This window comes from Lytechinus variegatus, chromosome 8 (genome assembly GCF_018143015.1).
Source record: "Lytechinus variegatus isolate NC3 chromosome 8, Lvar_3.0, whole genome shotgun sequence".
NCBI classification, from domain to species: Eukaryota; Metazoa; Echinodermata; class Echinoidea; order Temnopleuroida; family Toxopneustidae; genus Lytechinus; species Lytechinus variegatus.
In genome coordinates this window covers 40,698,107-40,724,048 of record NC_054747.1, presented here as the reverse complement: position 1 = coordinate 40,724,048, position 25,942 = coordinate 40,698,107, and the positions used below count along the sequence as shown (strand labels likewise).

Sequence of the window (25,942 nt, the reverse complement as noted above, 5' to 3'; positions counted from 1 at the left end):
CATAATTTCTACTGGTAGTATGTTAACTGCCGGATGGAAATTATAGATAGTATAAACAAGGTAACGAAAGTATGTAAACTTGTATGGGTGTACACTGTTAAAAAAATCATGATTTTACAGGGGAAAAAAAGATTTTACAGAAAGCAATAACAGAATCATTCTGTAAATTCATAAAACAGGAATTTTCTGCAATTTAGCAGAACAGGGGCCCGTTGCAGAAAGAGTTGCAATCAATCACAACTCTAAAAATCATGCGCAACTTGATTTTCATCCAATCAACAACACGCATTTGGGACCTACGATTGATTTTTTGACCTTCGTTTAAACGCAACTCTTTCTACAACGGACCCCAGGTCTGTTTGAAAGGGGAAAACGGGTGTTTTATTAAAGGAATTTTTTAAGGCTCCATACGCCAAATACCAATTTCCTGTAATTTTACATGATATAATGTAAGATTACGCAATTTGGTAAGATTACAGGTGTTCTCAGACTCTGCTGCAGGAACTTCTTTTATTTTAAGGATAAATTTTCTAACAGTGTATAGAGAAAATCTTTAAAACTCCTATTTCACAAAACAAATGGTGGAGGATTATTTCAGAACCTATTGCTACTCGGGATATATTGTTTCCTTTTAAATGCTTATTTTCAACAAAGCTTAGATATTTTCAGATTAAAATTTTTCATGATATCCTTGGTGTCGATAGATATTTGAAAACTGTTGGTTTATTGCAATCTGATTTGTGTTCGTTTAACTCAGAACACACAAACTATTGCTCATTTATTTTGGCAATGCCCATTTACTCGTCGATTTTTAGTTGATTTTACTTTCTTAAAAGTGCAATTAATCTATCTTTTGATGATTTCGTATTTGGCATATGCCTGGGTGCGAGTGCACGTGAGAGAAATGAAAATCTGGATAAAAGATATTTTAACAAAGTTTAAAGCTATGTATATATTGCAGAAAAATAAAAACGGTAACTTGTCCGTGTACCGGATTGAATAAAGGCCTTTGCCCAAATTACCAAAAAAAATCATATTAATTGCAAAAATACAGGTGCATGTAAACCTTAATGCTTTCATAACAAATTGTTTGAAAAATAATTGCACAATTTGATTAAACCATAAATAAAATGATATGCCTAGACCGAGGCAACTCTTATATTTGAAGGAATAGAAGTTATTGCGAAATATATTGGTTAAATATATCTACCGCAGAGTTATATTTCTTATTCTCAAATTCCTTTCTATTTCCCCCAGTTTCAAACAGAAGCCAAAATGTCTCTTTATTAATTCCACAGTCATCATTTTTCACCCACAAACTTTATCCTCTCTCGGCATATCCCCGGATCCGGATTTAGAATCTGCGCGCGCAAACCATTTCTGTTAGCAGCAACATCGTCTGCGAGATCGAGACATGCGAAAAAGTCGCATTTCCCGCTAAATCAAACGGAACCCGACCTCCCGCAAAAAAATGATCGTTACGTCACCGCTTGAATGTCGGTCGCCAGCCAGCTGCAGAGTCACGCTTCGATGAGGTATATAAATAATTATACCTATATAGTCATAATTCATACTGTAATCCAAATAAGCGTCAACTGGAACAAATTAGGTGTGAACTTGAATATAATTACTCGACAATAAAACTGATTGGTGTCGAAGCAAGTGATTCATTTCATTTTGAACCATCGCTTGATTTCGGGAGGATTATTTCAAGTTTGGAAAGCGACTAGCTCACCTAGCACCAATTCACAGTAAGTTCTTTTCAACATTATTGATATATCAAAGTGTGTATTTTTCAGTAGAAATTCATTCTATTTTAGTAAGTGATTAAATAAGGCTTAGATTGTTGAGTGAAATCATTATCAAGTTATTATTAGCTGCAGATGACCTTATTTTGTGTTTAATTAAATTAATATTCCATGAAATATCTTTATATCAGAGTAACCATGGAATTATATATATATGTGTGTGTGTGTGTATATTATTGAAAGTTCGTCCGCTAAGGCTTAGAAAAGCAACATTTTATCAAGTTTATATCAATTTCGGGGTTTGTCTCATCTAACCATATTCGATCGATTGGTTGATTGCAATTCGTTCTTTCGATAATTTATTTTAGCCAATTGATACTCATTTTAGTTGCAAACGGGAAATATAAAAGAAACAGAAAAAAGGAAAAATATTGACAAAGTATTTAGATTAGACTAAACAACGAGCACCAGGAAATCCATAAAAGCCGTATATAACTGTTATTACTATTGATATTTCCTCATTGTTAAATGTTGTGAACAAGCTTTCGATAAATTTCCTGATTTTTTTTACAGTTTATATTTTTCTGTAAAAAAATGATCAGACACTTGGTTTATTTTTATAATCCTCATTAGCTGGAGTCCCTTTCTCGCTTCATGGTATTGATGATTATTATCATTGATCTACATGATCTTTGTATGATTCTAGAAATGATAAAAGTCTTCAAAAAACAAAAACTAATTGAAGTATAGCATGCCTAGTGACTTAAACATGTTAAACATTTACACTGCAAATAACAACCAGTTATTGTCGCATACATTCGTAATTCCGAAGCTTCGTAATTCCGAAGGTTCGGTTATTCCGAAGGTTCGTATTTCCGAAGGTTCGTAATTCCGAAGGTTCGTAATTCCGAAGGTTCGTCAATCCGAAAACGAAATAAGGTTCGTAATTCCGAAGGTTCGTTAATCCGAAAACAAAATAAGGTTCGTAATTCCGAAGGTTCGTTAATCCGAAAACGAAATAAGGTTCGTAATTCCGAAGGTTCGTTAATCCGAAAACGAAATAAGGTTCGTTAATCCGAAAACGAAATAAGGTTCGTTAATCCGAAAACGAAATAAGGTTCGTTAATCCGAAAACGAAATAAGGTTCGTTAATCCGAAAATTAAATAAGGTTCGTATTTCCGAAAATGAAAATAATTCATTTTGGTAACAAAAACGATGTTGTCATAACAAGATTACACGATATTATGCAATGATAGTAATAACGATCGATGATGTGTGTTGGGGCCAAAGCATGTATTTCATTAAGAATGGCGCCCTGATCAAGCATAGGCTAATTTCGATTTTATCTGAGCAATTGCTGCCTATAAGCAAATGGTTTAATTAAAGATGCAGGGGATCAAGTGTGTTGGAAGCGTGCGAGCAACCTCTAGATAATAGGATTTGTATTGGAGGGGATGTCATTTTTAATAACAGCTTCTGCTGGTAATAAAAATAAAAATAATGCTAATAATGATCCTTGTGAGATGTTTAAAGCGCGAATCGCAAGCTGAAACTAGTAGACATTTCATGTAACAAGACGTAAAGTGAGCATTCGGAGCATTTTTTGTAATCGTGAGAAAGATGTGTGTCTTTCTAAAGAATTAATGCGAGGGCGAGTTGTAATTTGTTTATATACTGACCTTGGGCCCGTTGCATGAAACTTTTTACCTGAGAAAACTCAGGTTGTTTTTACAGGAGTTTTTGCCCTGTGCTAAAGTAATTGGCGGAAATCAGACTAACCTTAGTTTTCAGTTTTTACCAGAGTTTTCTCTGGTAAAAAGTTTTATCCAACAGGCTTCAGAAAGTAATCTTTTAAATACTGCATTTAGTGACTCATGAATAGAATATATATCTCACGAACTAAATAAGAGCGCGAACCGCAAGCTTAAAATTTGTGAAATTCCAACCTGAAAACTGGACATTTCATACTTCTTTTTTGTAACCAGGAATAGAATGAGTTCCTCAATAAACAATACTTGTTGCGAGCGAGAAACGTGAGCCAAATTTTTCCGATTTTCCAACCTGAAAACTGGACATTCTATAGCATTCTTGTAAAAAAAAATAATAATAGCTGGGAGAATAGTTTTCAGAACTGAAGTGGCTTCCCTGGGTAAATGATATCTTTATCAATATCATCATTCTAGGCCCACATGAAATTTCCAAAAGTTTGAGCACGTGATTCGCTCGCAACATCTCACAAGGATGCCCTTTTCACAGTATTGACCAAAAAGGTGAATTTTACATCTTCAGATTTGACTTTTTCCCCCAAACCGCTTGCTCTCTACGCTCGCAGAAATGAAACGTAAATATATAACTTTAGCATGTTTAGTGATCACTTAAAAAATTGTGCTCAATTTAGTTACTACAAAAACACACAACCTCTTTACACAGATGATAATCTAATGGTGAAAATATCCGTTTGCACCAAATTGCCCCTATTGGCCCCCTTTTTTTTACTTTGCCCCCCCCAAAAAAAAAATACGTTCCGCCGCCATTGGCTAAAACACGCATCGTCTTCATGGCTAACTGCAAAAAGTTCTTAAAATGTCCCCTTTAGATCAGATCAGAGCTTATATATTTAAAAATTATGTTCGCGCTTCTTGCTAGCAGTTATTATCTAAATTTAGTTACATAGGCATCTCGCTTTGAAGATCACAAACATATTGCCCATCATATTAACAAAAATATAGCTCGCACTCGCATTATTTAAAAAGGGTTTATCATGTTATTACATATTTACTTTATTTTATAAGGATAAAGCTAATTATTGACTGTTAGGACTACCCTTTCAAAGAAACAAACAAAAATCAACTTTAAACTGCCGATCAAGGAAAATATGGCTAAAAAAAAATTCCCCCCTCTATTTGACGAAAGTTGGATCCGCCGGGAGGGAGGCAGGGGGCATCAAAAATGGAATAAAAAAAGGGGAATTAATATTTTCCAAAATGGGAAAGTTCCTTTTTCAAAAATAAATATGCCGTTTTTCATGTTTTTTCGAAATAAAATACTCTTTTAAAAGTATACAAGTTAAGTTAAGTTTTCAGGCTGGAATATTGAAAAATTTCAGCTTGCGCTTCGCACTCTCATTCGATTGGTGAAATATGCATCCTAAAGAGGTCACTAAATGCTTTCTTTAACAGGTTCCTTTTCTGGTCAGTATGTTTAAGCTTGCGTTTTGCGCTCGTGTTAATTCTTTAGTTAGATGCACATCTTAGAAATCTGCTCGGATTTTTAAAAACTAATTTTCATTTTTTATTGAAATAACCTAAAGTTTAGCTTGTGATTCACGCTCGCAACACCTCGCAATAATGCCATTTTAAGAATAACTGACCACAAAAAACGTTATACAACTTCACCTTTGAATTTGTTTTACCAAGCCGCTCGCTCATTATACTCTCTCCCGAAAAATAAAGCCTAAATATACATTTTGCCATAATAAGAAGTCACTTCAAAAAAGTTATTCTCTACTTAATCACTATCAAACAGACAATGACTTCAAGCAGATGATAATCTTAAGGTGAAAATATCACCACAGTCCCAATTTTGACGTATGAGTTTCATTTTTTGGCTTTACCCCCAACGAAAATTCGTTCGGCCGCCCTTGCCTTCCCATCCTCATATGATAATTGAACGGCAACAGTGTCCCCCGCCCCCCTCCCCTTGCCTCTGCCTCTGCTTTCCCGGTTTTCATTTTTCGGATTAACGAACCTTATTTTGTTTTCGGATTAACGAACCTTATTTTGTTTTCGGATTAACGAACCTTATTTCGTTTTCGGATTAACGAACCTTCGGAAAAACGAACCTTATTTTGTTTTCGGATTAACGAACCTTATTTCGTTTTCGGATTAACGAACCTTCGGAAAAACGAACCTTATTTCGTTTTCGGATCAACGAACCTTCGGAATAACGAACCTTTTTTCGTTTTCGGATTAACGAACCTTCGGAACAACGAACCTTATTTCGTTTTCGGATTAACGAACCTTCGGAACAACGAACCTTATTTCGTTTTCGGATTATCGAACCTTCGGAATAACGAATCGTCGGAATTACGCCACAAATGTTCGGATTAACGAACCCTTTTTCGTTTTCGGATTAACGAACATCGAGGTATAGGCAATTTACGTGTTTCGGAATTACGAACCTTCGGAATAAAGAACCTTCGGAATTACGAAGCTTCGGAAATACGAAGTGTAACCGTTATTGTAATAGATGAGTTTACAGATGTTAGTTGATCAAGTCTGGATTCATCGGGAATGGAGGTCCCATGGCCATGTGGTTCCACTCCTCGTACCAGACACATGAAAGTCCGGGGTTCGATCCCGACCACGGCATACACTAAAATTAATAAAGCTACCGTGCAGGCAACCAATTTGAGCACGTGTTTAACCAATATTTATTTTTGCCGAATCGGATTTCGATTTATTTACAATACAATTATTGTCATATTTACCTTTAACACATACGGTTATTCAAACAATCTTTTCAGTGGTATTGCCGAACTTCAAAATCAACATTGTCAATATCACTCTTTACCATATTTATACCGCCATCCCGACAAAATAAATACATTTATAATAATTATACACTTTATATCAACTATCTAAGTCCATTCAACTAGTGATGGTCGTCAGAGGAAATACCATATTAAATTAAAAATCGAGCTGATTCCGAAGATGTTTGTTTGTTATTCAATTCAATTCTTTTATTTCATTTCCATTCAAAACATAATACAAAGTAATATAAAACAATACAAATCAAATACAATTTTACAGAAGGGCATTCTTACTTCGTAAAAAAACAACAGTATAATTATATAGATCATAAATGGAAATGGAAATGAGGGGGATCCACTAAAAAGCAAAGCTTGTAAAATTGTGGATCCCCTTGGAAAGAAGAAATTATAGTCGACTTACTATATGCGTACATGCATGTATTACAGGAAAGAAATCATATTGACGGAAACATAATTACTGAACAAATGCAAAGCTTTTCACACAAAGTGAAAAGCTGTTGATGTGGTGGTGGTTGTAATTCTGAATTGAAATTGAAGGATCTGGTGCACTTTTGGATCTATTTTAAATAATAAAACGTAGGTTCGATTTTTACTGTATTTTTGTAGTCTTGGGAAAAATTAAAGGCGTCCCCCCCCCTGCCAATCCCAACCCGTTGCGTAAGACAGTGGATAAAGATCGAATCTCATATCCTTTGTTTGTTTATCCTCTTAAGACAACAAGCACTCTGATTTCATCAGCTTGGCGAAATTCCAAAAGAACTACGTTTCCAAAAGATTTGTCATTTTAATATACTGCAAGTTTTTTGTTTCATATAGTGATCTTGATTCAGTTTTTATACATCATATTACTATAATTTTATATTGCGTGTTTTATGAAGGGTAATAAGCCAAATTTCATTCAGGTGTAATTAAGATCATAGGCACCTGGTTCAACTTCAGAATATATAGGCCTAATTACTGCCCTGGGATAAATATTATCATGTTATCAATGGACTTTACTAAATGCGAAATTGTTAGATTTTGTACCTTCTTGTTTAAACTTTTTTGTGTTTGGTATTATGTGCTTCTTTTGAAATATAAATGTTCTCAGAAAAGAGTTGTAAGTTGGTTAAAATTATAAACTACAAACTGTTAGATCATGGAGCTATTAACATTGCTCTATGGTTAGATGAACAAAATTATTTTGTTTGGAGAAAAAACCTCAGCTTTATATCTTTCTTAGGGAAAGATGATTATGATGCCACAAGGTAGCTCTGTATAACCCCTGACCGATAACTGACGTGACGTCGAAACGTGGGTGAATTATCCAGAATGCATTAATTGTTACTGCTATTATCTGATTTACATAAAACAAACTGCTCTTTCTTAAAAATCATTATTGTTTGTTAACACTATTATGTCTTTGCGAGGATTCTTGTTTTTATTTATATGTGAATGAAGTGAAAATGGAGTTTGATATTTGAAATTAGAAATCATAAGCAGGTTCTATCTGAAACCTTGTAAAAATGATATATGATAATTATTCAAATTTATCTCTTGATTGATAAAATTAGTCTCAAGTCTAAAGAGGTATCAATTCCGTAGGATACCCCCTCCCCCCCCCCCTTCGATTATAATCAAATCATTGCCATGCCATCGTCTCCAAACTGATAAAGTTAATGCATGCATTCAGTTTTATTTTATACCAAATACTCCTTTTATAGTGTAAACAAGGGAAATCTGCGCATTTTAGATAATCCATGGGCATTAAATTTCTATGGATTTACAAAGCCGGGATGATCTCTTTGATATATATAAATGCTCCCTATTTCCGCAGTACGAATATATTATAATGAATGCTAAGATCGCATTATTAAGTCATGTATTTTAATTATTTATTTTAGGTTTAGTTTATTTTATCATATTGCTGGCAAATGATACACAAATACATGGACAATTGAAAGATCAATCGGTCGGCTCGTATCGTGACTGCACTACGAGTGCTGATTTTCTAGTGTAAATTTGAACTGAAATATCAACACTCGTAGTGCAGTCACTATACAAGCACTGTATAAGTGCTAAATTAGCACTTCATTTTTTACAGTGATGGGATAGCCAAAAGGAAACTGGTTCCAATTTAATTTGATATTATTCACATTAGCAATTGACGGTAAAAGCACAGATGAGCTATAGGCTGGTTTACAAAAGGGACCGAACAAAAGAAGAAACATATGAAACATACTGTAATAAAACAAAGTCTATACAAAAGATTAATGAAAAAATAGTTACCGATGACATCATGAGCAAACAAAATCGGAAAAACAAAATTAATAAACGATCATACATGAGCCATTCCCTCACACATAATAATAACCCAAACACGGGTGGATCTTTTGTAAGTTTAAAGTTAAATGTCAGAAGCGGAACTAGAGGGGGGGGGTTGGGGGGGTTGCAACCCCCCCCCCCCCCCCAAATAAAAAAATCCATTTTTTTAGATCTTATCTTTTCTTTTAAACTTGTAATTTTATTTTATTCTATTTGTATGTATTTATTTCATTTATCATTATTATTATTATTGCTTTAGATGCAAGAAAACGCCATTTTCACACAGATTTTCAAAAATTTTCCTTACTGTGGGAGGGGGACACCCCCCCCCCTCCCACACCCTCCCCCTCGCTTGCTCTGCTCGCTGGGACTCGGTCGCTACGCTCCCTCGCATACCACCCCAACCCCCCTTTATAAAAAGCTGGACCCGCCCCTGAATGTCACACCCAAGAACACGTGTTACTTTGACCTGGTCTTAATAGTACATTGATAACAAAGAAAGTGTTTCCGTCATTGTTACACCATGATTGTCATTTGATATTACGTTCAATTATAAAAATAAATAATAATTGTTTACCATGCTCTTAACGTCAAAAGGCGAAATAAGGAAAGCATTTAAACATTAAGCACATTATTGAAATAATACATATCAATAATGGTACATTCACGCAAACATATTAAATAAATAGGTAATCCCAGGTGTTGTTTGGCTTCATAGAAACAATTAAAGACGACAAATAATTCAATTAAAATAGCTTAAAAGGTAAAAGAATTATCATGTTTGAAATTAATCGTTAAAGTGGGCGAGTTGAAAAAATGTCTCACTTCTTGCGCTAAAGTGAAAACATGATTAAATCGATTATTATGGAAGAGCATTTATTTGATATTAACGCATGAATATTGATAATCATGTAAATGCAATATACCAATATCCACTCACTCAAACATATTACATACATAGATAATCCGAATCCCAGATGTTGTTGACTTGCATTTAAACATCAAGCACATTATTGAAATAATGCATATCAATATTGGTACATTCACGCAAACATATCAAACAAGTAGGTAATCCCAGGTGTTGTTTGACTTGAAAGAAACAATTAAAGACGACAAATAATTCAATTAAAACAGCTTGAAAGGTAAAAAGAAATCATCATATTTGAAATTAATCATTAAATTGGGCGAGTTTTTATAAAATGTCAAACTTTTTCTGCTAAAGTGAAAACATGATTAAATCGATTGTAAAGAAGAACATATCTTTAATAAGAATTTTTTGTGTGTTAGGTAGTTTTTATTGACAGCTTCAATTCATAAACAAAATACAATACGTATAACGGATAGAAGATTGATGTCTTTACAAATTGATAAATGCCTTGACAACTCATAAATGTAACACTTTTAACACATGAACGCATGTTGACTAACGATTTAGTTATTCCATTCAGTTCAGTTCAATTCAATTCGTTTATAACCAATTTTAAATTGCGATATAAGAATTTAAAAAAATATATAACAAATGAGCAAAAGTAAGAGTATACAAGTATTCCACATAATTATACATATATACTGAGTTTACCATCAAACAATAAAGGAAAAAGGGAAGTTATAAAAACCCGTGAAGGTTTGGTCAAGTCTCATGTGTTGTATATACACATCTAACATTTTGGGCAACATACTGTCCACGATGTTGGGTAATGTATGTTGGTAAAAAGTTATATACTTTGGGCAATTATTATTCAATTTACCAAATTTATTACTCATTTATTATGTTTGATTACCCAATTTGGGCAGAGTTTAACCAATAGTTGTATGGACAGTATGTTGCCCAAGGATGGTTACAAGATGGGGCACATTTTTGTCCAACCCTTTTTAAGAGTGTAAGCTTGCATGATAAATCAAAATAAAGTACAGTGCACGAAAATTAATAAATAAATATGCAAAACTTTACATGATCAGGCAGAGATAACCTTAATTTAGTCCACGTTTATGACAACTAAAATAATTTCTTTGTCCATGAAGCTCACATGAACATAAAGGTTAAGTTCAATGAACTAATAAATCTTGGCCGCAGTTATTTATTTACCTGGGCTCCGTAACACGAAGGTTTGCGATGAATTGCTAATATGAAACAACCGCACTGATTGGTTCCCGGTCAGTATTTTAAACAGAGTGCGCATATAATGATGATCTTGATTGGCCATTGGTTGTGTCACGGAGCCCTGATCAAGGGAATCCCGCGGTCAGGAAGTCATAAAATATCAAGTTTATCAATTTAGATTTTAATTTTGATTGGCAGATAACCTTTACCTGATAATCTTTCTTTTCCACGTTCCATCTCGATGTAGATAGACATAATCTCGTAGCAGCTTGAAACTTCAGCCCCCTCCATGCCCTCAGAGTCATGCTCATTGTCAATGTAACATTTTTACGCGTGAGACCAGTCAGAGAACAAAAAAATATAAGATTTTTTTTAATATATATATATTTGTTTGGGGGGATAACACATGAAACCAGTCCCTCTCTTTTGTTTGATCTGCAAAAAAAAACCAACAGAAAAACATCTTAAACATAAAGAAGGGAAAATCCAGCGACAGTGCACATAGGCCTACTCCCAAGAAAACTTGATTTTTTAACAACACCCCCCCCCCCCCCACCGAAAACCAACGAGACAAAATACATCTAAAACCTAAAGAAGGGAAAAGGCAGTTACAGTACATATAGGTATACTCCCAAGAAATTTTGATTTTTGTAACAAAATGCCCCCCCCCCCAAAAAAAAGCAAAGGGGATCCCCATTTGCAGCCCCCTCCATTCAATTGAGACCGATTTTTTTTATCTTTTCGTTTTTCAGATGGCAGTACTCCGAGTTTCAACGATATTCGCCCTTCTTTTATCAATATGCCTTCTATTATCAACGACACAAGGTGAGTAACCATGGTAACATCAAAATAAACATTTCTCTTCAGAGATGAAGTTGGGATCGACTGAGATCATTACAATTTTGAGCTCATTTCACGGAAGAGTTCAGCTCTAACCTTTCATTATTTTAATGAGACCCGCCCCCACCAAAAATCAATCAATCAGAAGTTGCGATCGATTAAGATCTGAACAAATTTGAGCTCATTGAACTCATTTCGCTGAAGAGTCCAGTTCTAGCATTTCACTCTATTGATGAAGACCCCCCCCCCCAGGAAAAAAAATGTAGTAATACATTCATTTAAAAAAATGAATAAATGAATAAAATATTGATTGAAATCGGTTTTTGTTTCATTCACATTTGGCAAGATATTTCAGGTAATTGTGCTAAACATTTTGATGACTAAATAAAATAATGGGAAAAAAATCTGCAGCATGGCCATGCCTTCATCAGTCCATCCACACGACACCCTTACTAATCCTTTAGCATGTACTAGGAGTATTCATATGTCACTTAACCTTACATGTTATCATTGTAGATAAAACAGTATAGCTCTTGAACTTGACGCGTGCTCTAGATTTCAATGCTGTAAAACAATTATAAAAGATGACATGACCTTGTCTCTCGTCTCACAGCTGTTCCGTACGAAACCCTTGCCGCCAAAAATTACGTATGCAAAGATTTATTACGACGCAATGTTTTGGTTTGCGAGGAGAACATTGCCCCCTTTCCACGTAACATCTACTCGCTATACTACTAGATGAGATAGATTGCGATCTGCAGGGACCAATCCAAAGTTAGATTGAAGTTCAATGCAATAGAGTAATAATTCAATCTTATTCGAAATCTTCAATCTAATTTTGTATTAGGCCCTGGCCACAATCTAAAGGGCTGTTCACACCGCCCAAGCGTTGTTGAAGCGGTCGTGGAGCGGTAGGGAGAGAGGGTCGAATTTCGCTCACAAAATTGGGGGAAAATCGAAAACAAAATAAAAACAATCGAAATCGAAAATGGTGAACGGTAGCGAGCGGTGATGATTTTTTCTCTCCGCTCCATGACCGCTCCAACAACGCTCGGGCGGTGTGACCAGGCCTTTATAGATTGACTTTTAATTTATGGATTTAAAGAGTGGCTCTTGTGCTAAAGAGGGGCAACCCCCACCCCCCCCCTACCCCCACCAGCACCACCACTTTTATTTTATTTGTTCAAGGGGAACTGGAAAAGAGAATACGAGGAAGAAAAAGAGGAGGGATGGAAGAGTCACATTCATGAGGAGCGCAATGGGAAAGGGGGCAGAGGTCCGAATACACGACAATTTGTTATCAAGGGAGTAGAAAAGAAAATGCGAGGAGTGATAAAGAAAAGGAGGGAGGGAGATCTCAACCAATTTAGCAGGAAATGAGTTGCGCGAAGCGCGGCGTGTAAGAAAAGGAGGAGGGGGAGAGAAACGGACGAGGAGGGGCGGAAGAGAGAATAAGGGGAAGAGAGAGATCTCACTCGTCTATACGGCATATGTGTGGGTTTTTTTGGGGGGGGTTTCTTGGGGGATGAGTCTCAGTTTAGATTCACCTTGCACAAGCACCATCCCCCCATGGTGCCAAAAGCAACCCCACCCTAAACAATTATTTTTGCTGGAATATCATTTTCTCTTTGTTTCGTCTTTAAAGGGGAATGAAACCTTTGGAACAAGTAGGCTTGTGTTGAAACAGAAAAATCAAAGAATAAGAACAAAGAAAGTTTGAGAAAAATCAAACAAATAATGAGAAAGTTATGAGCATTTTAATATTGCAATCACTATTGCTATGGAGATCTTCTCATTGCCAATGCGACAAAGATATGTGATGTCACATGTGAACAACTTTCCCTGTGATGGACTATAAAATACCCTCAAAATGTCTCTTTTTTTCTTTTTCTTGTGGTGATACAAACTCTTTATCCATGATGTATTATTTAAAAATCTGCATTACATGCCCTCCTATAGAAATAACACATGATCTACTGATAGATGTGATAAAAGTGAAATATATACTTATGTAATGGGGAGAGTTGTTCACAATTGACATCACACATCTTTGTCGCATTGCCAATTTGAGGATCTCCATTGCATTAGTGATTGCAATATTCAAATGCTCATAACTTTCTCATTATTTGTCTAATTTTTCTCAAACTTTCGTTAATCTGTTTCTTTGATTTTTCTGTTTTCACACAAGCTATCGTGTTCCAAAGGTTTCATTTTCCATTAATATTACTCATAGTCCCGATAATAAACCACGCAAGTCTGGCTTAGCTAATCACTCAAGTTCATTCCATTCATAAAGAAGGGAAATTGAGAAAATCAGAATTGTCGATATGCCAAATCTTATGTCATTATTACTTGGATTCTTTCAGCTTTCACCCCCTGGAAAAAGCCCCCAATGGGTTTGATCGAACTCCTTAAAATCTATTAACGAAATGTAGGCCGAGTTGTCATGATTTCAATGAAACCTACATTTCCTCGAAATGAGAATTAAACAAATTTAATAAAACAAAAAGACCTTGAATATATAGGAATCCTCTGCCAAAGTAATTCTTTCGAAAGTAAAATATATATTTAGTTTATTTTTTAGGACAGGTTGTATTTTCGGAGGTGGGGATATCAGAAGTAAGAGAAGAAAGAAAATGACTAGATCTGCCACATTTATAATAGCTTAACGTTATTTTTATGTTATCATTATTATTATTAATCATTATTATTATCATACACTGTAAAAACTGTGGTGTTAAAACTGACACCAATTGGTGTTAATAGAGGACCACACCCTGAGGTGTTAAAATTACACCCTAGAGATTGAACATAACACCAAAGAGTGTAAATGTAACAACCAAAGGTGTTGTAATAACACCTATAAGTGTAAAACTAACACCACCAATTTAACACCGGTGTAAAATAACTGATGTGGTCCTCTAAGTACACAGTTTAACACCACAGTTTTTGCTGTGTATCATTGCTATTTACCAAATTTACCAATTAAGCACTCATTCCACTTTTAGCCATATGGTGATGATTATATAATCTAGTAAAAGAAATAAGGATAATAATAATAACTAGTAAAGGATAATGACATTTGACTCTTTATACGGCTATTTTTTTAAGCCCACATATTGGCTTACTATAATTAAGTAATAGCAAACTGGTAAAACAAAATTAAACTTCGTCAAGGAAATAATACCTGAATCTCTCCAAATAAGTAAAGCAAAAAAACAACACAAAATGAAGACAATGCGAAATTATTTCCGGATTCCGGATGAATTGTGATTTCAATAAAATCGCAACCCATAAAAACGAATTCAGAGATATCAATTAATAATTTTTACCTCAAATATTTGGAATCTTTTGTTTCTCTAATGCACTAATTACATCCTGTGACGGTGGAAATATCATGTTCTTTATCACGTAACATAATTCCCCTTATTCAGTTATCATGGTTATTGTTTCCCCATTTTTTGTTCTATGTATATTGTAGTTAGTATTTACTGACTCATTCCGAAGTGTAATCGTGACGTTAACCACAATTAAATGTGAATCTTAAAAAAGCATTTAATATTGATTCAGTTTGATCGCTGGCATTTCCGATATCGGGAGAAAACAGAAATCCGGGGAAATTTTATTTGATCTGAGGTGATGAACTTTTCTAAGGGTAACCTCCTCTGATGTCATCGGAGTTAAAGGCTTCCTCATTTTTTTCTGTCCGTATGTGGTTATCCTGTCATATACTTCCTGTTTATAATTGAAAAGTTTGAAATTGAAAATTTGGAAGAAACAAAAATATTTTAGTGCATGGGCTACATGTGATTTTCCACATAATAAATTAGAAAGAAAAAATGAAAAAGGGAGAGAAAGGGGAGAGAGAGAGAGGGGTGGGGGAATGCAGCAAGGATATAAATCTTTCAAAATGTATCCAATTTTCAGTGGTGATAATCATTTTTTTAATGATATTGATTGACTAATACTCAATCATGTTTGATTGGCAAGTTTTAATTCATTTTATTAGTATGTTGATGTAGTCGTTTACGGACAAGGGATAATAAGACGTTTCCATTCCATTCCATTCCTTGATTTTATTTGGCAATAAGTCATGATTGACTGTAAAGAAATGGATTTCTCCAAGACGTCGGTGTTATGTATATATTTGTCACTTTCCTAATCGGTGTTGAACACTGTTACGCCTTGGGTGTTAAGGTTTTTATTTTCTGTCGTCGTCAAAAATCCTCAGGTGTAAACATTTTACATAAACAATTGTTGTTTTATATCACTTTTGGTGCTGATGGTGCTTAAATCGGTGTTATGTATATTTTTGCACTTTCCTAATCGGTGTTGAACACTGTTACGCCTTGGGTTTTTATTTTCTGTCGTCGTCAAAAATCCTCAGGTGTAAACATTATACATAAACAATTGTTGTTTTATATCACTTTTGGTGCTGATGGTGCTTACGTCGGTGTTATGTATATTTTGCCACTTTCCTGTTCGGTGTTGAACACTGTTACACCTTGGGTTTTTATTTTCTGTCGTCGTCAAAAATCCTCAGGTGTAAACATTATACATAAACAATTACGTTGTTTTATATCACTTTTGGTGCTGATGGTGCTCACGTCGGTGTTATGTATATTTTGCCACTTTCCTGTTCGGTGTTGAACACTGTTACACCTTGGGTTTTTATTTTCTGTCGTCGTCAAAAATCCTCTGGTGTAAATATTATACATAAACTATTACGTTGTTTTTATATCACAATTATTAAATTGGTGGTGATGGTGCTCAGTTCTTTAAAAATTAATTCAAAACTAAACAAAAACGCGTGCCAATCGGATGTTGCTCATATTATGCTTGTCAGACAAGAATGTCAACATAATATTTGACTTTATTATTTTTTTCTCATCAAAGTCAAATGACAAGGTTTGATGACCGGGTTCATCAGCAATCCATTATTTTCTTTGCATGCTTCGCTCTACTTGATTTACCTGTCGTAAACATGGCAAATGATTTTCTGTTCCATATCAAATATGATATTTCCTTTTGTTTCCGAAAAACAACCTTCATCGTTAAAAATGAATTTCCGCCAAAAACCAGACCTCGCACGCCCTTGTTATAGAGGGTTGATGATGATCAACAACAGATGTTATTTTGTAATTTTGGAACAATGACTAATTGTGACGCAAAAAGTTTACCTTTATTGCTATAATTTCCCCCACAGTATTTTTGTATGCGAGTTTGTAGCCTCTATTTAATTGAAGTCATGCATTTTCATGTGATTTGCTAAAAAAAAAACAAAATTGTCGTCAGGCTCTTGATACAGTGAACAGGTAATTCTCCGAACCCCACCCCCATAAAAGTGCATGTCACTATTTTAAGTCATTACTAGATCATTTTACATCACTACAAGATTGCGGGGTGCGTGATTGATATCTGTGTATTTTGTCTTTTCTCTACATAAAACTTTTTCTCACTCAAGAAATGGGTTGAAAATTCAGAATACAGTATCTTTTTTAAGAATTCTAATAACCATTGACTAAATTTGTGAAGTGCATGTAAGCACTCAAAGGGGAGTCCCTAAATTTCAAATAAACTGAAAAAAAAATCAGAGAGAGGGCGCTAGATGTCAAACGTATTTTTGTTTTAAGTATGAATAAACATCCAATTTCCAAAGACCACTATAATTCGATACGTGTTCTTGTGAACTATTTATCGAAGATGTGGAATGATCCTCGAGTATAAGACCGACCCCTTAATTAAAGGTCAAGTCCACCCCAGAAAAATTTTGATTTGAATAAATAGAGAAAAATCAAACTAGCATAACACCGAACAATTCATCAAAATCGGATCTAAAAGAAGAAAGTTATGACATTTTAAAGTTTCGCTGATTTTTCACAAAGCAGTTATATGCACAACTCAGTGACATGCAAATGAGACAGTCGATGATGTCCATCACTCCTTATTTCTTTTGTTTTTTTTATTGTTTGAATTATACAATATTTCACTTTTTACAGATATGACAATAATAGCATATAAGCAATGCTAATATCACATGATCAGGGAGGATTTAATCGCTGTTTCACTTCACAATGAGGAGAAAATTAGAATATTTCATATTTCATACATTAAAATACAAAAGAAATAGTGAGTGGATGACGTCATCACTCTCTTCATTTGCATACCAACCAGGGTGTGTCTATAACTGTTTTGTGAAAATTAAGCGAAACTTTAAAATATCATAACTTTCTTATTTTACATCCGATTTTTGTGAAATTTTCAGTAATATGCTCGTATGATTTTTCTCTTTTTAATCAAATCAATTTTTGGTGGGGTGGACTTGTCCTTTAACATAGCTTTAGATGGGATTCAATACCTTAACTCACCGGGGAGGGTGCATCTTTCGACTGGAAGGCCCTATATTGGTTGATTACATGAATGGTATCTTGATTCCCATCCTTCACTCCTCTTTTACATACACACTCATTTGGACGAGCAATAGAACACATTCTCCGTGTTTTGTTTTTGTTTTTTTAATATATATACCGAGGTTTTTTACCTGACTGCTAAGAAAGCACGAATGTCTGTCAGCAAGCAACCAGGGGCCCAACGGTTTAAAGTCCTTTCCGAGGGACCTGGTAATGTGGATAAATGCCTTACCAAAGGGCACTAGCGCATCATTTGGGAATCGAACCCGGGTCACCGGAATCCGAAACCCCCGCTTTTCCGACTGACCTATCGCGCCTTTTTTTACATTTAGATTTAAATCTAGATATTATTTCCGTTTTAACTTCAACTTCTATTTTAAACAAGTGTTTTCCGAGTTACCAATAATGCATATAGCGTTTCCATCCATTTGAATGAAGGATAAAAACAGCAATTAAAGAACCCCCCCCCCCCCGCCAAAAAGAACTAAAATGAAATGATTAAACAAACAATATCTGGTCGTTGGTATACATTCGAGAAATAAATGAGAATAAAAGTGTCATTAGTTGAGTACAATTGTAGTAACAAAGCATAGGATAGTATCATCATCATCATCATCAACAACATCATCATCAACATCATCATCATCATCATCAACAACATCATCATCAACATCATCATCATCATCAACAACATCATCATCAACATCATCATCAACATCATCATCATCATCATCAACATCATCATCAACAACAACAACAATAACAACATCATTATTTTTTATTATTATTATCCTCATTATTATTATTATTATTACTGTAATTTAATTATCATTATTATTATAACTATAATTATTATTATTATTATTATCATCATTATTATTATTATTATTTAATTATCATTATTGTTATTATTATTCAATTATCATTATTGTCATTATTACAGCTCTTGTTATCATTTTCAGTGAAAACAATGAGCAGTAAGACATGCCAAGACCCCCCCAAAAAAAAACAAACGTAGAGGGCGTCAGCACTTGGCACTGTTACTTCGTAGGCAGGCGGGATAGGTGACTGCCTTTCTAATCGTAATGATTTTTTTAATCAGTCATCCAACCACAGACGAATAAAGATAATATTGAAGCCTACATGTATCACAAAGAATGCCCTCTGGCAAGATTGAGAGCTGTCAGGAATAGAAATATATATATTTATTAATTCTAAAAGTTTATTTGAAGAACAAGGTTAAAAAAAATGTAAAGAAGGTTAGATAGCGGTCTATTTAGGATTGTCTTGTCTGGTCTCTGGTATTACAGGACGACCAGCACGGAGAGTGGACAGATCAGCTGAATCCGGTAGTTCTAGCAGCAGTAGCAGTAGCAGCAGCAGTAGCTCATCCGAGGAGATAGATAACCGACCACAAACTGTTGCGACAACCACTACGACGACCATGACGACGACCACCACAGCCCCGACGACGCAACCACCTACTACCACGATGCCAGTCATGACGACATGCGTCATGCGAGGTGACGGCACCCTAGACTGCCGCCCCGTGGTGGCCATTCCCTAGTTCGTTCTTTGGACCAAATAACAGCACTGGATTTTTAAAGAAGATCGGATGAACATCATATTGAAGAAGAGACAGATGAAAAACAGTTTAATAATTGAGAGTAGACCGCTTGCATTTCTAGCGATCGTTCTTGTTCTGCGTCAGTTCAACAACTGCTGACGTTAAACCCTAGACCGTACATTGCACTTGACCTTGAACCGATGTAAGCCAAATAACACGAAACGGTTTACATTACAAACACCCTGAAAGTTAACACATCTTTGACATAATATAGGCCTGAAATTAATGTTAAAGTTAATTCACTAATGACACCCTGCCCTGAAACCAACCAGTTGGATGTTTTATAAGACAGTTCCTTTAAGCACGACTGGTGCTAAATAATTACCAATGAACATGTAATGGTGAATATCATTAACCACATGAAATGATAACCAGTCGTTCTTAAAAAGTCACTCTTCAGTAATACGAACAGTTTTATGAAACGGCCCCTAGGGACCCCGTTCCATAAAACATGCTACAATAACAAATTTACAATAACAGTTAAAAGCTACTGAAATCATTCAATTTGATTGGCTGATGGTACACTTGTAGAAAGTGTGCATTTGACATTATATCGAGTCTTTATGAAACGGGCCTAAGATATCTTCACTCTTCATTCCATGTCAAGGTGACATTCATTGGGTAAACGTACTATAGCAATATTTCATTTCATGATATTAACATAAGATAGCCTCTTTCTGCTCTGCGCTAAATCTCCTGTAAACTAATCCAGCATTTATAATACCATATTTTAAGTTCCCACTAATGTCGAAATACCATGGACCTTGGATATACCAACACAGGGACCGCGGAATCGTTATGAAAATGAGAGGGTCTAAAATCACATGAAGTAAAGTTTTATGGTCAGTTATGGGGGTTATTCTTTAGTTGTTGTTGCTGTTGCATAAATACTGGTGAAAGTGTAAGGGTTAATTCAGCCCCCCCCCCCCCACTTCCCTGTTATGCCGCCCCTGCAATAGTCCCAAACGACTCTCTTTTCCGTTCCAGTAACTTTATTTCTCTCATCTGTTTATACACTGCATGGGAATGTGATGTAACACATTTTATTTCACAGTTTCATTGCCTTTTGCCCATCCTTTAACAGTCTTTGGGTGTACTTTGGGGTTGCTTTTATTATTTTACTTTTATCACAATTATATCCACGAGGCCGCAGTTGCATTGTTTGTGTAGGATATATTTCAGCACTGAAGTAAATAAAGGGGGAGGAAAGGGAACGAGAGCAATGTTATAAAAAAAATTATTACATAAAACTTTATCCAAATTTTTTTTTTTCATTTTTGTAAAAATTTTATCCATCCGCCATTTGAGTAAATAATGAGCAACCTAATTATGAACCAAAATTTTAGCTCAAGCGTAGTTTTGCCAATCGCTTGACAGGAAGGGGCAACTAAATATCTATATACTAGTCTGTTTTGTGTCCATACCAGAATGGCGCTTACAGCACTTTAGTTGTATCATCGACCTAGGTCCATAGCGTTCTAGTGTTATTTAAAAAAAAATGCTCCTGCGACATTTTGCTCCGGTCTTAATATCTCTGGACATGGGATTAAAGTTTGGATTGTAATAGATATTTTTTGTCCAGAATATTAAAGATAATGACTAGTGTTCCTTTGATTTTGGAGGTTAGTATTCATGTTTGGCTTCATGTAAAGAATTTCCATCGGAGCATTTGTTGCCGGAGCACATGTCATGGGACTGAAATATATAACAGACACAACGACAGGTTGAGTTAAAATGGTTGCTTAATATCTGGATTTATACGATATGGTGACCTTTGTCCAGATTTATTTTTTGTATCCGTGAGGGTTTTCACTTGGATGTTCTTATATAACTTTACAATATTTATAGCTGAACTTAACTCAAGCACTCCACTTCGAGATCAAACCGACTGAACCAACCAAATTTTCTAAGTCAGATGAAAAATAACGAATATTCATGGTCAAAGGCGATCTTGTGTCCCAAAGCCTAAATATGTCTTAAAATTATCACTAATTTGTTGTTCTCTTTGATCTCCCTTTCAATTTCAATTTTTCAATTTTATTTATTTCACTTCCATCAAAAAAAACAAATTGTATACCATATATATAAACATAAGTATTTGTATCCATTGCAAAGAAACAAAAATAATAATACATATGTTGTGAATAAAACTTACACGATTTGGGCAACACATTGGAGGTTTTAAATAAGTATACTATTTTTCAATAGAAATTAAATTAAGATGCAAATGGAGGGACCCACTAAAAAGCAATGCTTGTACAATTTATTGATTTTATTGAAAGGACAGTTACGTGGTCATGTACCTCTGTAATTGTGCAACATTATTTTAGTGAAAAATTGCACCCAAAGGAAGTAATTATGATGCCTTTAATGGTGCCAATTTCTTAGTCCGCGAGATTTATCTTAACATAGCTGTATCTATTTGTATATTTCGTATTTTCATAATAACTTATATGTATAAAACTGCAACTCTATGACTTATGGTGGACATTATACTGTTAATTAAATTAATATAACATAAAGCAAATTGGTTGTGTTATCATGGTTGCTGCAGCTGCGGTGCTGATTTAACACCAGCCCTGAATCTATATATGTCCACACAAGAGAAGTGTTGAAACAACACCAGTTTGGTATCAAACCGATGCTGGGTTAATACTAATTGGTGTTGTATAAACACCTTTCTGGTGTTAGACCAACACGTCTCTGGTGTGGACACATATAGATTCCGGGCTGGTGTTAAATTAACACCAGAGTTTTTGCAGTGTGTATCTTCGGGATTCTATTTTGTTTTCTTTATTTTCCAATGAGTGGAGGTTATGCCATTTGAAATTGATGTGCGGAAATTTGTATGTAGACAGTGGGTGATCTCACGTCCGGTGTTGCCTTTGGTGTTGGTGTTGATGTTGAAATTTGAATTGCTTCCCCTAGCTCCAAAATCTATCCTGAGTTTGTGAATCTGATCCAGATCACACTAACTGACATCTCAACAACCAGTGAGAGACTATTCAGGACCATCTTCATTTTATGTTTGTAGTTATACTTCTGTTCAAATCGACCTAACACCAACACCAAAAGGTCAACACTGAACTTGAAATCACATAATATACTGGGCGATGTGAGAATATATTTTGATGAAAAAGGGGGATCTGGGGATGGGGAACGAAACAAAAGGGTGAGAGCGAAACTAGAAATATTGAGAAAGAGTTTTTAGTGATGTGCGTACTGATTCCTTCCTGACCAAATTTTAGGCCGCATTCTCCTATATCTGTACCTGTATACTGACACAGATGTTCGCTTATACCCCTCCCTCTCTCTCTTTTAGCATTCACATATATGTGAATGCTAAAAGAGAGAGAGGGAGGGGTATAAGCGAACATCTGTGTCAGTATACAGGTACAGATATAGGAGAATGCGGCCTAAAATTTGGTCAGGAAGGAATCAGAGCCGGTTCTCGGAACACTATCGCCCAGTGGATCGCGTTCCAACTCCGGCGGATTCAGAACCAATATCTCTTCGGCAGGTATCGTTCTCGATCTGCAAGCCGTACGGTACTCATTTCCTTCTAGGACCTACAACTTTTGTTTATATTTTATTAGGAAATATATATTTTAATAGGAAATATATAATAAGAAAATCAAACCGCGGCAATCCGGCAGATATGGTTCCGATATCTGCATGCTGGCGGATGCCGAATCCACCGGTGAAACCGTTTCACCGCCGAGATGTGGGCAACAATCTAGAAATCGGGAGCAAATCAGCAAATACAGTCTCCTGAAGTATGATACAGTATGTTGTAATATTTTCCCCATCTTCCCTTTTAAAGTAACAATCAAGACTGCCGATATTGTTCTTTCTTATTTCGACCAGTCAAAAAAAAGTCCAAACAATATTTGCGAACATGCCCCGATACCCATGAATAAGTTCGAAAGTTTCCGCACATCGACGATAAATGAATCCTAAAACGTCGCAAATGCATTGAAAATACAAGTTAAATCACAATGAAGTCTTTATATATGGTCGGTAAATTGGACCAGCAGTTACGTCGGTGACTCCTGGACAAACGACATAGGCCTAATTATTGGCGATTTTTCTTTATACCCAGCTCCCACTTTCAAAATTCGCATCACGATTAAAACTGATCTTAATTGTGGTGTGCTCGTAGTGATCGTATTTCAGTCGTGGCAATCGTGCTGATCGCAGTAAAATATGGAATGGTACAAATAGTTTCGCGATGAGTTACGAAAGGCCAATCATGGTGTTCAGTTTCAGAAAGTGACCCGGAGGAGACAAATCATCAGAGGGGCACAGCACTGTTCTCAAAGTGCTCCTCCAATACTTTGTCTCATCCATGTCACGGTCCGCCACACTGTAAAAATTGTGGTGTTAAAACTGACACCAATTGGTGTTAATAGAGGACAACACCCTGAGGTGTTAAAATTACACCCTAAAGATTGAACATAAAACTAAAAAGTGTAAATGTAATAACCAAAGGTGTTGTAATGACACCTATAGGTGTAAAACTAACACCACTAATTCAACACCCGGTGTAAAATTACTGGCGTGGTCATCTATGCACTCCGGTTAACATCACAGTTTTCGCTGTGCACAGTACAGATGGTGCTATGATCGCAGGACCCGATAACAATCGAGCCATCAGATCTGAAACGACCGACGAAACTTCTGATCAGATCCACCGGCCCTCGACGAAGACTTCATTTTGATTTGACTATTGTATTTTCAATACATTTACTAAGTTGTTGGATTCATTCTCCATGTTCTGCGTGCCTATATGCGAAAACTCTATGAAGGCGATGTTGACGAAGTTTTTTCGACAGTGGTTGATCCTCATCGAAACTTCATCATATTTTCGTTTGGCTTTTGCGAATGATGCATGAATATCGAAAACTCTAACGATCAAATTCCATATTCACTGTTTCTCATATCATAATTCTTTTTTATTGAATCATCTCAATACAACAGGGAGGCCTCGAATCTATCGGTCCGCCGAATCAGATGACAGCGACGAGTCCGGCGGGAGCAGTGACTCCTCGGAGGAAAGCAACAGACCAGCTAAAAACATGACACCACCGCCAACCACTACCACCACGACCACCACGGCCACTCCTACCACCACGGCTACTCCCACCACCACTGCCCCGACCACAACACCCGCAACCACACCATCTACCACGACGTCTGCAACAACTCCAACGACTACGCCAATGATAACTAGTCCAACGGTACCAATACCGGTCTTAACCACATGTGTACCGCGTGGTGATATTGGGTTCGACTGTTTTCCAGTCACTCCTGTCAGTCCGTAGTTCAAACTCAAATAGAACAATTATAAAAGGGGTCATGAGGACAACATCATCCACACGACTTGATTCTTTTGAAGAGCTGCACTCTAAAAGAAAATCAGTATTATAAAAAAAAGAAATGGCTACTTAATCTGGTAAGCTGGGTGCAACTGTAAATCATATTTGAATATCATTTGTCTGGTCGTATTTTACTAGAACATAGTCAAAATCTCTGACTAGAATATACGTCAAAATTAGCTATCACCCAGCTGACTTCTGATCTAGTCAATTTGACTGATTTTGAGATTATGTGGTTCCACAATTCACCCCCATCATTTCGATATTTATGATACAAACATAATTATTTTTGTGGGGAGTGCATTGTATGGGACGTTAAGTAAATGTGGGTGTATGGTTCTGCTATAAATAAAGAAAGAATAGAAAGAAAGAAAGAAAAAAGAAAGAAAGAAAAAATCATCTCAGTCATTTGCCCTTGTTTGTGGACTAGCGCCATCTTTTGTCTCTGTCATGTTAGTTTAGGGAGGAATGCAATACTTTGCTTCAAGATCAAAACATGATGGAACACTAAGTGGGTGACATAATCGGTTCGCATACAAACCAAGATGTGCATACAAACTGTTTGTAAAATTAAAAAGGAAAAAAGGAAAAAAAAGAATAAACTTCTTATTATTCTGTTCACAGCAAGGCCTCTATTGGGCTTTACAGGCTGTACAATGTTTAAATGTTTCAACAAGTAATCATAGTACCTATCATCTCCACAACTATTCCAGATGAAAGCTATAATATCCAGTTCAACATTATATTAACTGTCCAGTTTCACATGGATGTTATGTTATTTTAACAGGATCACTTAAAAACAGACCTGGATCTTGAGCTCACTAGGCTTTACCCCATACCATCCCATTTTTTGTCCGAATTTATATTTTTCCTCTGATGGTCTTTAGTGAGAGTTTACCCCCTCAACGTTATAGATACATCCCCCTATTAAATCGTTTTCCCATACTTATCAAGATCAATTTGCTGCACCCTCTTTAGAAC

The 25,942-nt window shown here is 35.7% G+C and overlaps 1 protein-coding gene across 2 annotated transcripts; it reads left to right on the top strand.

Moving 5' to 3' along the window:
* Positions 1-1,485: 1,485 nt before the first annotated feature.
* LOC121420501 (integumentary mucin A.1-like) lies at positions 1,486-24,992 on the top strand. Of its 2 annotated transcripts, none has more exons than XM_041615164.1 (3): positions 1,486-1,751; positions 11,459-11,531; positions 24,564-24,992. In XM_041615164.1, exons 2-3 carry the CDS (start codon positions 11,459-11,461, stop codon positions 24,905-24,907), a joined length of 417 nt encoding a protein of 138 aa, XP_041471098.1. In that variant the 5' UTR covers positions 1,486-1,751; the 3' UTR covers positions 24,908-24,992. The 2 variants fall into 2 exon arrangements, with proteins under 2 accessions (XP_041471098.1, XP_041471099.1); XM_041615165.1 differs by lacking the exon at positions 24,564-24,992 and adding an exon at positions 19,267-19,629.
* Positions 24,993-25,942: the final 950 nt, after the last annotated feature.

Coding starts and splice junctions, on each gene's coding strand:
- LOC121420501 (XM_041615164.1), top strand. CDS start 11,459: ATGGCAGTACTCCGAGTTTCAACGATATTCGCCCTTCTTTTATCAATA. Junction 11,532..24,563: donor TCTATTATCAACGACACAAG/GTGAGTAACCAT, acceptor TCAATACAACAG/GGAGGCCTCGAATCTATCGG.